This window comes from Poecilia formosa, unplaced genomic scaffold, assembly GCF_000485575.1.
Source record: "Poecilia formosa unplaced genomic scaffold, Poecilia_formosa-5.1.2 Scaffold269, whole genome shotgun sequence".
Taxonomy (NCBI): Eukaryota; Metazoa; Chordata; class Actinopteri; order Cyprinodontiformes; family Poeciliidae; genus Poecilia; species Poecilia formosa.
This window is the reverse complement of record NW_006800208.1, coordinates 577,819-591,786: the sequence shown is the minus strand read 5'-3', so window position 1 is coordinate 591,786 and position 13,968 is coordinate 577,819. Positions and strand designations below refer to the sequence as shown.

The window sequence follows — 13,968 nt, the reverse complement described above, 5'->3', positions numbered from 1 at the left end:
TATCTCAGATATCTTCATTAATTACCTTAGGAGCTGTGATTTACAGTGAAACAGCAAAAACTCTGTTGTTTTTTTTATCACTGGGAATAAATTCCATCATATCTGCTGATTCTGGCTCAGCGTTACGCAACCGTCCCCGCTGAAAAGGCAATCAATCTGTTTCTGGTGGGGCCGCGCCGCCAAACCCGCTGCATCACAACAACCATCGCCAATCGGGCTCCAGCCTCACGCATCACCATGGTAACTGAGCTTCCTCTGTGATGAGGAGGTGGGGACAGCTGATGGAGGAGAGCAGAAGAGAGAGAGAGAGTGAAGAGAGGTGGAGGAGAGGCAGAATCTAAAGCTTCTCTTGGATTTTATTAAGCTGAGGGCGCTTTGAGCTTTACCGAGGGGCCGGGATGTGGTGGGGAGCCGCCGCGTGAACCGAGGAGTCTCGCCGGGATCAGGATCTGCAGCACTCCTCTCGCTCCTCTCCCTGCATGTCGATCCATCCAGCAGCCCAGAGGTAAAACATTTCTTTCACCCGAAAGATCCGCTTTGATCGAGATTTCATCCCTGCTTCCTTCTCGTGTGAAAATAAAAGACACGCTGCTGCCTGTTGGACTCGGAGCGCTCTGACAGCAACCTGCAGGTGGCGGGGCTGTTGTCATCCTCTCCTGAGATGTGGCAGGTGTGTGAGGGGTGGGGGGGGGAAACAACACTCGCTTTTGACAGAATTGAAATATCTAGCTGCTGCGCTTTGCAAGTCAATTTAATCTCCTCACCAGATGCAAAAACGTCTGAATTAAACTGCAATTCTGGGAGAAAAAAAAAAGTTTCCCTTTGGCAGAGTCTGAGTTGATATCAAATATATATTTCTGATTCTTTTAATTGGCTGGAATAATTGAATGAAATTATTGCTTTGTATTTTATTTTTACTTGGCAGTGTAGCTAGCTTTCTATACATCCATAAAATGGGATTTATTTCTTCTGTTTTTTTTTAAGCAAACATACAAGGCTTTATTTTTATGTTCCTGTCAAGCAGTGAGTAATGATCGGCTGCAAACTCAGTTCAGTCCTGATGCCAAGTGTGGAAATAAATCATCAAATACTATATTTATTACTACAAGGAACAGAGAGAGGACTTAGAAAACCTGCGTTTGCAGTTCAGCTTTGGGCAAACTGGCTGCACGAGATTTGGCTGTATTTTGTAAAATCATGCAAAAAAAAAAAAAAGAATAAAATCACCAGCCTGCCTGTCTCTCTTGGTTTACTTGTTGCATATGTTGTCTGAGTCATTCGGCCCTGCTGGCTTGTGTGTTGTGATTAACAAATGCAGAGACAAATCCAGTCAGGGGATCTTGTTAAAGCAGCACGACTCCTCCATATGCCGAGCGAGTCGACCAGATGAATCCTGGTGGTGCAGCAAACTGTGAGATCATGAATCCCACTCAGAAATCCGACTGCTGCACGTCCTGCTGCAACGTTGGAGAAAAATGGATCCCATGGAATCTAAGCAAACGTGAACAGGCTGTACTTTTATGTTTCTCAAGCGCTTTGAACATTTTTTATTTAATCATTTCCCATTTGACTTTTTTGCATTATTTTTTTCTTTGCGGCCACAAACTTCAATGTATTTCATTGGGATTTTGTGTGAGCAAAAGTAGTAGTGCATAACAGTGGGGGGAAAAAACCAAAACGACACATGGTTTTCATTTATTTTTTTGCTTTTACTCATTAAAATTTGCTAAATGCTGCAAGTCAATGACTCGATGCAGCCTGCTGGGTTTCTTTAGAAAGAAACTTTTTAAAGAAACAGTATTATTATCTGTCTGCCAGGCCAATAGAGCCATTTAAAGCATAATTAAGTTACCTCCAGCTGTTATAAAAATGCTATGTACATCAAATATGACTTAAAATAAATATGACTTTGTAATTTATCGCCTTGAAATTGGATCTCTGTCCCTTTAAAAACTCCTGCTCTTTCTGAAACTCCGCCTTCAGGAAGTGATCACAACATGGCTCCTTTATTAACCATTTAACAACATTTTTACTAGTGTTGAGAAGTAGCTCCTTTAATGAGCTCAGCTGATGTGCAGTCCCACCAGTTGTTTGCTAATTGCTGCTGGCTAGTCTGAAGGAGCTGAGAGGAGGAGCCACAGGGGAGGGCTGCTATGTGAGGCAGAAACTTGTAAACTGCACCTCCTCGGAGGAGCTTTATCCTCGGAGGTGGAGCTAGGTCCAGCCAGGCGTTTTAAACAACTGAGTGGTTGCCATGGAGATTAAAGGATTCCTCAAACATGCATGAAAGACACAAAGCAACACTGCAGGTATGTTTTTGATGAGGACATAACATCATAACATGATGTAAAGCTCAAAGTCAACTTTACATAATGCTGCCCCTTTAAGCTTTTCTTTTATCTCACTATGGAAAGAATATAAGACTTTGAACCTATCAAGACATGATTGTCCCCTTAAGCTCTTAGCCCGTTGGTGTGCGCTAAGGTCTCGTGCGGTTCTATGCAGACATTAACTGCAGAGCTGTGGTCGATGTGCTGATGATGCCATTTACGTGTTCACCCTGTGGATGCCAGTTCCTCTGAAATCTCTCGATACATTTGTCCGTTGCATGTTGCCCCTTCCAGTTGACGGTGTATGCGCTTTTCCACCACAATTGATAAAAAAGTTTGGACCGGAAGGATTTACCTTGGAATGATCAATTTGCACCTCAGCATCTCGCCAATTACCACGGACCAATCAACAAATGCAGTCTGCAGCCAATCAAATCGATCCAAAAGATGAGGATTTGCAAATGGAGATGAATCTGGCCAGGCCTGACTGGGGATGAACCGGTTAAAACCACGCCCGGTTCATCCCCAGTCAGGCTGGGACATGAATGAATCAATCAGAGCGTGAGAAGCCCACCTCAAGTATGAGAATCTGTTGACAGAAGTATTAGGCGTGCGCTTCAATTAATCTGGCTTTTATTTTGGAAGAGTTCCTGACAGAAAGCAATATAGAGTCTTACAAGCCATGTAGGGGAATGTAATGTGGAAGAAGGTTGAATTTGTCAGATGATACTAAAATGTAACTTTTTAGACTTCATGTAAAACATTACGTGTGGCAGATAATCAACACAGCAGACCACCTTGAACACTCCATCCTTATTGAATCATCATAGAACCAAACATATAAACATTCATCAAGATCTACAATGAACCGGTTTAGATGAAGGCATGTTCATGTCCAGAGGTAAATCTGATGGAAAATCTACTGGAAGGCTTGTAAGTTGACGTTTACGTCCTCACGACATCTATTCTGACATAGATTCAAGTTTTCTGCAAAGAGGAATGAGCAAAGAGTCGACTGCAGAGATTTATGAAGATAATAGAGATATAAGTCTTGCAGCAGAGAAAAGTAGCAATTCAAAGAATTGCCAGGTAGCAGGCTGAATCTTTTGTTGGATATTTATTTGCGTATATGCAGAGCTACATCTGTTAAAATGCCCTTGGAGTTTTTATTTTGTAGCAAATGGTTAATGAAAGCCTTCTCAGAATCTAATGTTAGATTTTCTCTTTGTATTAGCCCTTATTTGCAGTCCTTTACAAAAGAGCTTCTAGGAACAGATCAGTGTTTTTAATCAGAAAGTCTTGAGATGAACAAATGAACTGCCAGTTTTTTCTGTCACACTTTTAGTTACCTTAAAAGAAGAGAAAGCTTCTAATGCACCTTATCTACCTATTTATCTGCTGAGATAGATCTCAATTTAAGATTGAGAATGTCAAATTTGAGATTCTCCAATGGAGGATTTGAGATTATCCATGTTTCTTAGTTGTTAGTTTCATTTTGGTACCTGTAGTAAGATGCACAAACTGACCTTTCATCCACAAAGTCTCTTCAAAATATTGATGACGGACATTTTAGATTTTGTTATAGCAACCTAGTTTCCAACACAACTGGCGTCCTGATCCTTCAAGATATGAATGTCTTTAAGCAGTATGTTCAAAAGAAATGTCATCTGGATATGTTAATGCATGTCAAATATTTCTAACTAGCCAATTTCCACAAAGTCCACAAAGCTTTTAGAATATTACAGTATTTGATTAATAAACTTGAAATAATGATTTCTATTAAATTCACTGGGGATAGGTTTTTCCTAGAAGGATAGTTAAATTTCTTTCTCTGTCTTGTAGAAAAACAAATATAGGAGGAATAAGTTTTCTTATTGTTTAGGACAAAGTGGCTCATTTCTCACAGTCAGTCTCTGATTGGCTGATCAGGCCCTCATGATGACTCCTCAGCCGGTCATGTTGTTCAGCATGAGATATAAAAACAACCAGATCCAACATATATATACATATATATATATATATATATACAAGTAATTCAGCAAATTACCGGTACCTTTTTTGAGTCCAGTCAGTTAACGATTAATCAATTACTAAGTTAGTTGAGAATTATTTCAATAGTCGATTCATCACAATTAATATGATTAATCGTTCAGCACCAGAAACTAGTCATATTCAAAAATAAGTATATTTACTGAAACGTTATGATTGATTGATCACACAGACTGATGTTTTCAAATTATGTTGATTATAATACACAAATGTGAGGCTGAAACAAATATTACATGGCTTGTAGAAAAATAATTTTTATTACGATTATAATAATTTTGTCAATGACAATTACTTATTGGTATTTTGGTTTTGATACATACATGCTGTCATTTTTTTTAATTTCACCTTACAGTTTTCAGATTTTGTGTTCTTGTGGAGATATTCTCATTCAGTAAGCATTGATGTTAGCATTGATGTTTCTGTTCAACGAGCGCAGACAAAGCTGACTGTTTTGCCGTGAACTGACTGAATGGAGCCACACTTAGATTCTGACTGAGGGATCTTTTCTGGGCCAAGTCTTCACTACAGGAAAATGACTCCATGAGGGTGTGTGGTATTTTTCCTCAGTGCTTAGAAGCTCATTTGCATTCATAAAAAAGCTGTTTGGAAATGTGTTTCTGACTCATCATCCTCAGCTGACTGTAGTAGGTTAAATTTAAGCTTTGCCTCATTGTTGTACTAAGATGGTGTATTACAGCCAGACTAAGAGATTTTCATTGCTTTAAGTTACAAGAATAAAGTCACAGTAGTTACTAGGATGCAAACAAATTGTAAAATGAGAGCAAAGCTTCTATTTATCAGGATCTGACGCGACTAACTTGTCTAGTCTTGCTACTGATAATTTGATGCTTATGTGTTAAAAAATGAAGTATTGACTTATTTGGAAAATTTATGCCAAAGCATAACTTCACAAGATGTTCAACTTCCTCATTTTGTCTTTCAATTACTATTTGTGGTGGAATTTGTTCTCCTAATATTCGACTTTACTATTCAGACTTTACGCTCATATTATATTGACTTTGTTATATTGACTTTATAGTCGTATAGCTTTATTATACTCGGAACACTGGCTTTATTCTTGCATTATTATGACTTTATTCTTGAAATGTAAAAAAAATAAAACATTTCTTAGCCCTAATACTCTGTTGTAGTTGTACAGATTTGTTTTAACTGGAACATATTAGAAATATCAAAACAGGGTTTCCCTCAGTGTATAATAAGTCTGGTGGGCCACCAGGCTTTACTTGTTCCCCTGGCATTGTTTGTTTATTTATTCCAGGTTTTATAAATGTTTGTCTTTGACTGTAGTTGGTGTTTAAGTATTATTAATGCTGTCTTCCAATAACACATAGCTACCAAGTGGTATTTTCAAATACACAGTAGGCAGCCCTACCAACGCAGTCAGCTAGTTTTATAGGAGAAACCCTGCAAATTTAAACTTAATTTGAATTTTAACTTTATTACATTTGAGACGAAGTCACCTTCTGTATCAGGTACTTTGAAGCTGATATTTTTTCTTCTGACTTTCTGAATGCCTCTGTTTGGCTGAGATTTGAAGCTAAAGATGCAGAATGTGGACCTTTTCAGAATATGTTGTAAAAGTCATATTTGAAGAGAATCGTGGCCTGCTCTGTGGCCCACCTCAGCCTCTCACCATAGAGACAGAAACAGATTAATCCAAGAAGCCTACGAGCCAAGGATTGCCAAAATCAGTGTTCCCCACTCTTTTTACATCTGCAGCTTAAAAATAACAGTGGTGTGGGTTTTAATCCAGCTACATGAAGTAAAATGTAATTGGGTTCTATGCTAATTTAATGTTATTTAAAAGAATTTTGGCTGTGAACTCTGTGGGACATGATGCTGCTAAATAACCACTACACTAAAACAGATCTGAGAGTCTCTAGTCTTTAGTAATCTACATGTGACACTGAACAAGCAGCATTGGACATCATATGTTAAAGAATATTTACTTATAGAAAGCTTCAGGATGGGGAGCGCAGACATGGCTGAATTATGAATAAATCTTGCGTAACTGTTTACTGCTGTGATTTTTAATTACTTATCACGTGAAGTAGCGTACTGATTCAAATTCATTTCTTATTTCAAGGAAACTATTGCGAAATTGTGTTTTTTTGACATTAGCGGAACATAGACAAGGATTTACGCACATTTGCATTTGAGACACAGTTAATGATCAATAAGAAACTAACCAGAATATAAAATGTCAAAACCAAAACATGGCCACTACATCTTAGACTCCATAGTTTTCGGAATGGAAATCCAAAGATTTGGAGATGAAGAAGTTATAAATGAGTCCATAATGTCAATTGAAAAAACCCCCCAAATCATTCAGGTTTCTGTTTTCTTTGAATGCAGCTGCTGCTTACTTCATCATCTGAACCGTTGTCCATTCCAGACAAGCGGCTCCATCCGTGATACCCGATCTGCTGTCCAAACAATTTAAAAGGAGATAAACTCCTAAATTTTCGACGGATCATTAAACCCCCCACTCCTTGGCCTTCATTTGTGGTTCACACTTCACTTGGTCCGGCTCAGTCGATGGAGGCCGCCGTGTTTGATGTGCTGACTCACCGCTCGTTGAGCTGATGGAGTCAATAAAACATTAAAGTCAGTTTGCATTAAAAAAAACAACAACAACAAAAACAGGCTATAAAGACAGTGTGTTCCTCTGCGTACGTGTCGGTTGTCCCGTGTTCATTCGTGTGGGTGGGGGTCTTCGTTCTCTNAAAACATTTCTTAGCCCTAATACTCTGTTGTAGTTGTACAGATTTGTTTTAACTGGAACATATTAGAAATATCAAAACAGGGTTTCCCTCAGTGTATAATAAGTCTGGTGGACCACCAGGCTTTACTTGTTCCCCTGGCATTGTTTGTTTATTTATTCCAGGTTTTATAAATGTTTATCTTTGACTGTATTTGGTGTTTAAGTATTATTAATGCTGTCTTCCAATAACACATAACTACCAAGTGGTATTTTCAAATACACAGTAGGCAGCCCTACCAACGCAGTCAGCTAGTTTTATAGGAGAAACCCTGCAAATTTGAACTTAATTTGAATTTTAACTTTATTACATTTGAGACGAAGTCACCTTCTGTATCAGGTACTTTGAAGCTGATATTTTTTCTTCTGACTTTCTGAATGCCTCTGTTTGGCTGAGATTTGAAGCTAAAGATGCAGAATGTGGACCTTTTCAGAATATGTTGTAAAAGTCATATTTGAAGAGAATCGTGGCCTGCTCTGTGGCCCACCTCAGCCTCTCACCATAGAGACAGAAACAGATTAATCCAAGAAGCCTACGAGCCAAGGATTGCCAAAATCAGTGTTCCCCACTCTTTTTACATCTACAGCTTAAAAATAACAGTGGTGTGGGTTTTAATCCAGCTACATGAAGTAAAATGTAATTGGGTTCTATGCTAATTTAATGTTATTTAAAAGAATTTTGGCTGTGAACTCTGTGGGACATGATGCTGCTAAATAACCACTACACTAAAACAGATCTGAGAGTCTCTAGTCTTTAGTAATCTACATGTGACACTGAACAAGCAGCATTGGACATCATATGTTAAAGAATATTTACTTATAGAAAGCTTCAGGATGGGGAGCGCAGACATGGCTGAATTATGAATAAATCTTGCGTAACTGTTTACTGCTGTGATTTTTAATTACTTATCACGTGAAGTAGCGTACTGATTCAAATTCATTTCTTATTTCAAGGAAACTATTGCGAAATTGTGTTTTTTTGACATTAGCGGAACATAGACAAGGATTTACGCACATTTGCATTTGAGACACAGTTAATGATCAATAAAAAACTAACCAGACTATAAAATGTCAAAACCAAAACATGGCCACTACATCTTAGACTCCAAAGTTTTCGGAATGGAAATCCAAAGATTTGGAGATGAAGAAGTTATAAATGAGTCCATAATGTCAATTGAAAAAACCCCCCAAATCATTCAGGTTTCTGTTTTCTTTGAATGCAGCTGCTGCTTACTTCATCATCTGAACCGTTGTCCATTCCAGACAAGCGGCTCCATCCGTGATACCCGATCTGCTGTCCAAACAATTTAAAAGGAGATAAACTCCTAAATTTTCGACGGATCATTAAACCCCCTACTCCTTGGCCTTCATTTGTGGTTCACACTTCACTTGGTCCGGCTCAGTCGATGGAGGCCGCCGTGTTTGATGTGCTGACTCACCGCTCGTTGAGCTGATGGAGTCAATAAAACATTAAAGTCAGTTTGCATTAAAAAAAAGAACAACAACAACAAAAACAGGCTATAAAGACAGTGTGTTCCTCTGCGTACGTGTCGGTCGTCCCGTGTTCATTCGTGTGGGTGGGGGTCTTCGTTCTCTCCAGGATTCAGTGGAAAATATTTCCTCTGATTATTCATCAGCACTCAGCCTCCGTTTGCACAGAGTCCTGGCTGGACGTTTGGGTTTTATAGAGTTAATGATTTTCAGGAGTAGTAAGAATGTTTTGTGATTTGTGGGCATCCATCTGTACCGCTTCCTCTCTGTTCACATAAATATGAACCAGATCGAGACTTTTAGACAATGTAAAAACAAGGTAAAAAACGGTTTAGAAGTAACAATCTTATGTTCTTATTCTCTGCTTGCTCTGCTCCGTCTCTCTGGTTGTTTGAATTTCTTTTAGTCTCTTCAGATTCACTCTGTGGTCACTTTGTTACATTTCTAATTATTGGTTCCTGTTGTCAGTTTGCATATCAGTCTCTGTCTCCTCTGGATTTTATTCTTTTGTAGCTTTTGTCTCTTTGCTCAGTTTTAAGGTGTCTGACGGTGGTTTATGTCACCTTTTGATTTCAAGTTACTTCCTTCCATTTCTGGTCAGGTTTACGTTGTTTCTGATTTTTCTCCACTATCCACCAATAAGCCTTTTTCTGACCAGTTCTGGTTTCTCTTTTTCTTTGAGATTTTACCTATTGATTTTAGTTTTAATCAGAATTAGTAGGTCGTGACTAAAGTAGATGTACACCGATTGCTGTTTTCTGGTAAATTATCTCTCACAGATTTTTCTTTTTTTTGTTTAAGAAAACATCTAAAACTAAAAGCCCACAAATCTGATTCTCAACATGCTACTAATGTAGTGCAATTAATGCCTGTTTGTAGCCACTTAAAGCAATATTTTCATTAAATGACAAGCTGATGAAGCTTAACAAACCCTCCATGGTCTCCCACTCTACCACACAGTCATGCTTAATCATGCACAGATGAAGACACACCTTACACACACTTCCCATTAGACTCTAGTGTCCAACTCCCTCCCCTCTCAGATTTACAGCCTGCTATCATCTGCTGAAGATTAAGTATGTGCTTCCACATGACCCCCCTCCTCCTCAGTCTGTGATTGGCTGACCTGGTTCACATGGCAGCAGGTGGATGAACTCGGCTCAGATAGACGGGCGAGGAAGGAAGGCAGAGCTGAGAAGTTAGTGTCTTTAGATTAGCAATGGGAGTCATTAAACCGTCTCCATGGACACAGAAGAAAAACGTCTAACATGCCTGAGTTTCAGGTTAGGCTATTAACAATTATTATCCATTTATTTTTTTAAAGCAAATGTTTTTACCCAGAACATCATTTTTATAGGCTAAGCCTTACTAAAAACAAAATGATCTTTCTTAGACTCTTAAAGGGGCAGTATTATGTGTTTTCCAGGCACATAGTGTCGTTTTATAGCACAATTAAGTATCTATGTTACCATCAGTTGTTACAAAAATGCTGTAAATATCAAATATGACTTAAAAGAAAGTTTACTTAGCTATTTAATGCCATGAAATTGGGTCTCTGTCTCTTTAAGAAACTCCTGCTCTTTCTGAAGCTTTGCCTTCAAGAAGTCATCACAACATGGCTCCTGTATTAACACTTTAACAATGTTTTTACCAGCATTTCACTGAGATGTAGCTCCTATAATGAGCTCAGCAGATGCTCAGTTCTACCAGGCATTTGTTAATTGCTCATGGCTAGTCTGAAGGAGCCGAGTGGGGGAGTCATGGGAAGGGCTGCTCTGTGAGGTAGAAACGGGGCAAAGTTCAGCCAGGTGTTTTGCACAGCTGAATGATTGCCATGGAAGATTAAAGGATTTCTCAAACAAGCATGAATGAATAAAGGCAACACTCTATTTATGTTTTTGATGAGGAAATAACATTATAACATGATGTAAGCTCAAAGAAGTAAAGTTTTCGAAACACTGCCACAAACAAAAATATATTGCCAGTATTTATTTTGTCAGATTTCAGCTATTTTTGTTCCCCGTCTCCTCCAAAAACACACTTAAATGTTTCAAATCCAACCAGTTTTAATAGTAGATAAACATAATCTGAGTAAATACAAAATTTAAGTGTAGTTAGCAAACATTTTCATTAACTGGGTTAACCTTTTTTTTTCTTTATAAATGACATGATAAAAACATGTATTGGATTTATTCAGGTTATTTTTCTCTGGCACTATAAAGGGGAAAAAAGAAAGTTTGTAAAGAGGGAGAGATCAATTTCACAGTTATGTGTATTCCTCTAAAGTCACCATAAATCTGAGAAAATGCTGTTCGTTGTTAGCCAGTTCCTGGTGAATTTTACACACATCATGAATCCCGATGGTTTGTAAAGGCTCAGACTGTCAGGATTCCAGTATGGCAGTGCAGGGAGTGTCCGTTGTGGTTGTGTAAACAAAACATGTAATTGGATTGCTGGAAAGAAAAAAGAAAAGCCGTCCTCTTAAGGATGTGATTAGTGTACACTCACCGACTGCAATAAGAGTTTAACAGCCTCTTTCTTGTCTCAGTGTCCTTTTATGTAGTCATTTACATTCAGAGATCTAAAGCACTATAAGATTGTCTGTCTGGTTTCCACATCGCAGCCACCATATTTCTAAAAACTGGAATTCGGAAAAGAGAAATGTAAACACAGACTGTTTTAGAATGAAAGAAACGACATTTTCTGTGTTAGCTTTATGCTCAGTTCGTTTTCTCTTAATTACTTGGAAAATAACATAAAGAAAAGCTTAACATTAAATCAACACAGATAGCACAGGCATGTGGGTACATTTAATAAATCAAATAGCTTTCCACAGCTAATTTATTTCAGTGATTCAGTTTAGCATAGTGAAACTCGTATAATGTTTGGATTCATTACACACAGTGTCAAGAGGAAAATGAGCCAACAATGCAGATGAGCTGAAGGGTGTTATTAATTCAGCTTAATTGAGTTCAGTTTATTTATGTTGTGGAAATTCACAGCACACGTTGCCTCCAGGCCATTCATTTGAATCATGGGTCAGCAGAATCTAAGTTTGGAAGCTGTTCTGAAAGAAACTGTCTGTTGTTCTTATCCTCCACCATTAAAGCTAATGTGTGTAACTTTCACAGAAATGTTTTTTTGTTTACAGATTTGTTAAAACTGTCAGCATGTCGTGACAGTATAATATGAGAGATAATCTGTGGAAAGATCGATCCCCTTCACCTCTTTCCTAAGCTATTATTGCCACCTGAAGAAATGCAACCAATCAGAGCCACGGGCGGGTCTTAGCGTTGTTAATCATGCTTATGTAGTTTATTATTATTATTATTATTATTATTGTTAAGAGATCCCCATTACTCTAGACCACTGACTATTATCTTCCTGGGGCTCACGCCACAAAAGTTACAATAAAGTTATAAAAAAAAAATACCTTAAGGCAAAATCAAAATGGAAACAAATTTCTAATTTACGGCCTCAGCAACTTTAACATTTTACAAACATTACAAAAGGACATCACAAAATAAACAAATAATCAAAATCAAAATACAAAATTTCAACAATAAAATGTTAACGCTGCTAAACGTACTAATGGCAGGGAAATCAGTGGCCATGCTAACGAGCCTCAGGATTCTTGCGGTGAACCTGCTGTAATGTAGCAGAGAGAAAGAGGGATGTTATGAGGAGCACATACATGACTGTGATTGACAGCACTAAGACCCGCCTCCTGGCTCCAATTTGGTTCAAAAGAAACTCTAAACAGGTGGGGGTTTTAGCCTTGATTTACAAGAACTCATTGTTTCGGCTGCTTTATGGTGTTCTGGAAGTTTGTTCCAGATTAGTGGTGCATAGAAGCTGAATGCTGGATCTCTATATTTGGTTCTGGAGAAACTGAGTAGATTATTATTACAGATTTATTGTCCAGCTCTAATCAAAGCTTTGGGCAGTTAAGAAATTGCTAAATAAAAGTCAGATCAGATAGATAAATACATCCACACTGCAGTGGTAGAGAACCTGCAGAGGTCACACCAAAGATTAGTCCTTCAGTGCCATCGCTGCTGCATCTTTGGTGCCACAGAGTTGGGATTTAGGTTGCAGGAGGATTTCAGCGCTGCTGCTGGGTCAGTGGATTACCTTGTAATAGATCTGCTGGAGCACACACACAGGATGTGTTGGCTTGTATATGGAGGGCTTTAATCCCTCAGACAAGCATGCTAACTCCTCCTATGGCTTGTAAGTAAGCCGGAGGCTGAAGGGACGTTATAGAGTTGTCGTTTTTTTCCTCCCCACACTGAATGCCGTTTGTTTTTCTGTCTCAGGCGGGGGGAAATGACAGACGGCTGCCTCCTCACTGACTAACGATGCTGCTGGGTTAGCAAAGCCTGACCGAGAGGAGCCTCACCTTCAGACCCCGCGAACGCAGGCAGGCAGAGTCGGTTCTGTTCCAGCACAGCCATGCTGATCAAGGAGTACCGGATCCCCATGCCGATGAGTGTGGAGGAGTACCGGATCGCTCAGCTCTACATGATCCAGGTGAGCACTTCCTGCTGATTTTCAGGAGGAATCTTTTAACGGTGTTAACTTTTTCTGATTTTGCTGTGAATGCTCTGTAATCTGTCTGTGTGCTGCCACTGATCTTGGCCAGGATTTCTAATCACAATGGGATTTTCCTGGTAAACTAAAGGTTAAATGAAAATAAATAATTTTTGTCAGGAACCTTTAAACTATGGAGTATTTTTGGTTTAAACCTCTTTGTTTCATTTACGAATGCAATTTGAAGCTAAACAAAGCTTCCTGTTATTAATATACTTGTCAGATACACTTACATGGTGGGATGACCATTTTTGGATTTCCAAAACAGAGACACTTGGTCCAGTTATGAAACGCTTTAATGACACTCTGTTTACTTAAAGCTATTTGTTAAAATCATCATGATGTTGTGACAGTATAATATATGACAGACAGTCTGGGAAAATAGCTTCTCTCCATTCTTCCTGGTGTGACTCAGTCAGAAACAACCAATTAGAGCCAGGAGGAGGGTCTTAGCGCTGTCAACCACTCTCGTGCTCACCCTTTCTCACTTGCTTGTTGCTAAGCTACAACTACACCACATAGCGGGCCAACACTGCTAAGGCTAGTTAGCATAAGTATTAATGATGGCGGAAAAACGATTTTCCTGTAATGGAAAGATGCTCTTCCACCATTAACACATTGAACTGTGTACACGAGTTTGATTGACAACGTCAAGTCCCTCCTCTTGAATCTGATTGGTTGGCTTTGATTGGGAGCGGTGCATTTCTGCAGACCGTTTTAATA

General features: G+C 38.8%; 2 protein-coding genes across 6 annotated transcripts in view; both read left to right on the top strand.

Moving 5' to 3' along the window:
• LOC103151017 (membrane-associated phosphatidylinositol transfer protein 2) overlaps window positions 1-13,968 on the top strand; it is a 96,637-nt gene that overhangs the window by 16,440 nt on the left and 66,229 nt on the right. The window lies entirely within an intron of this gene.
• Window positions 1-13,968, top strand: part of LOC103151035 (membrane-associated phosphatidylinositol transfer protein 2-like) — a 49,951-nt gene that overhangs the window by 16,495 nt on the left and 19,488 nt on the right. For 2 of the 4 annotated variants that reach the window (XM_016681088.1, XM_016681089.1), the window contains exon 2: window positions 12,972-13,185. In XM_016681088.1, coding sequence (XP_016536574.1) covers window positions 13,108-13,185 — 78 coding nt within the window. In that variant the 5' untranslated portion in view covers window positions 12,972-13,107. Of the gene's footprint in view, window positions 1-296; window positions 506-587; window positions 671-12,971; window positions 13,186-13,968 lie in introns of those variants that run through there. The other 2 variants (XM_007570865.2, XM_016681087.1) reach the window with 2 other exon arrangements.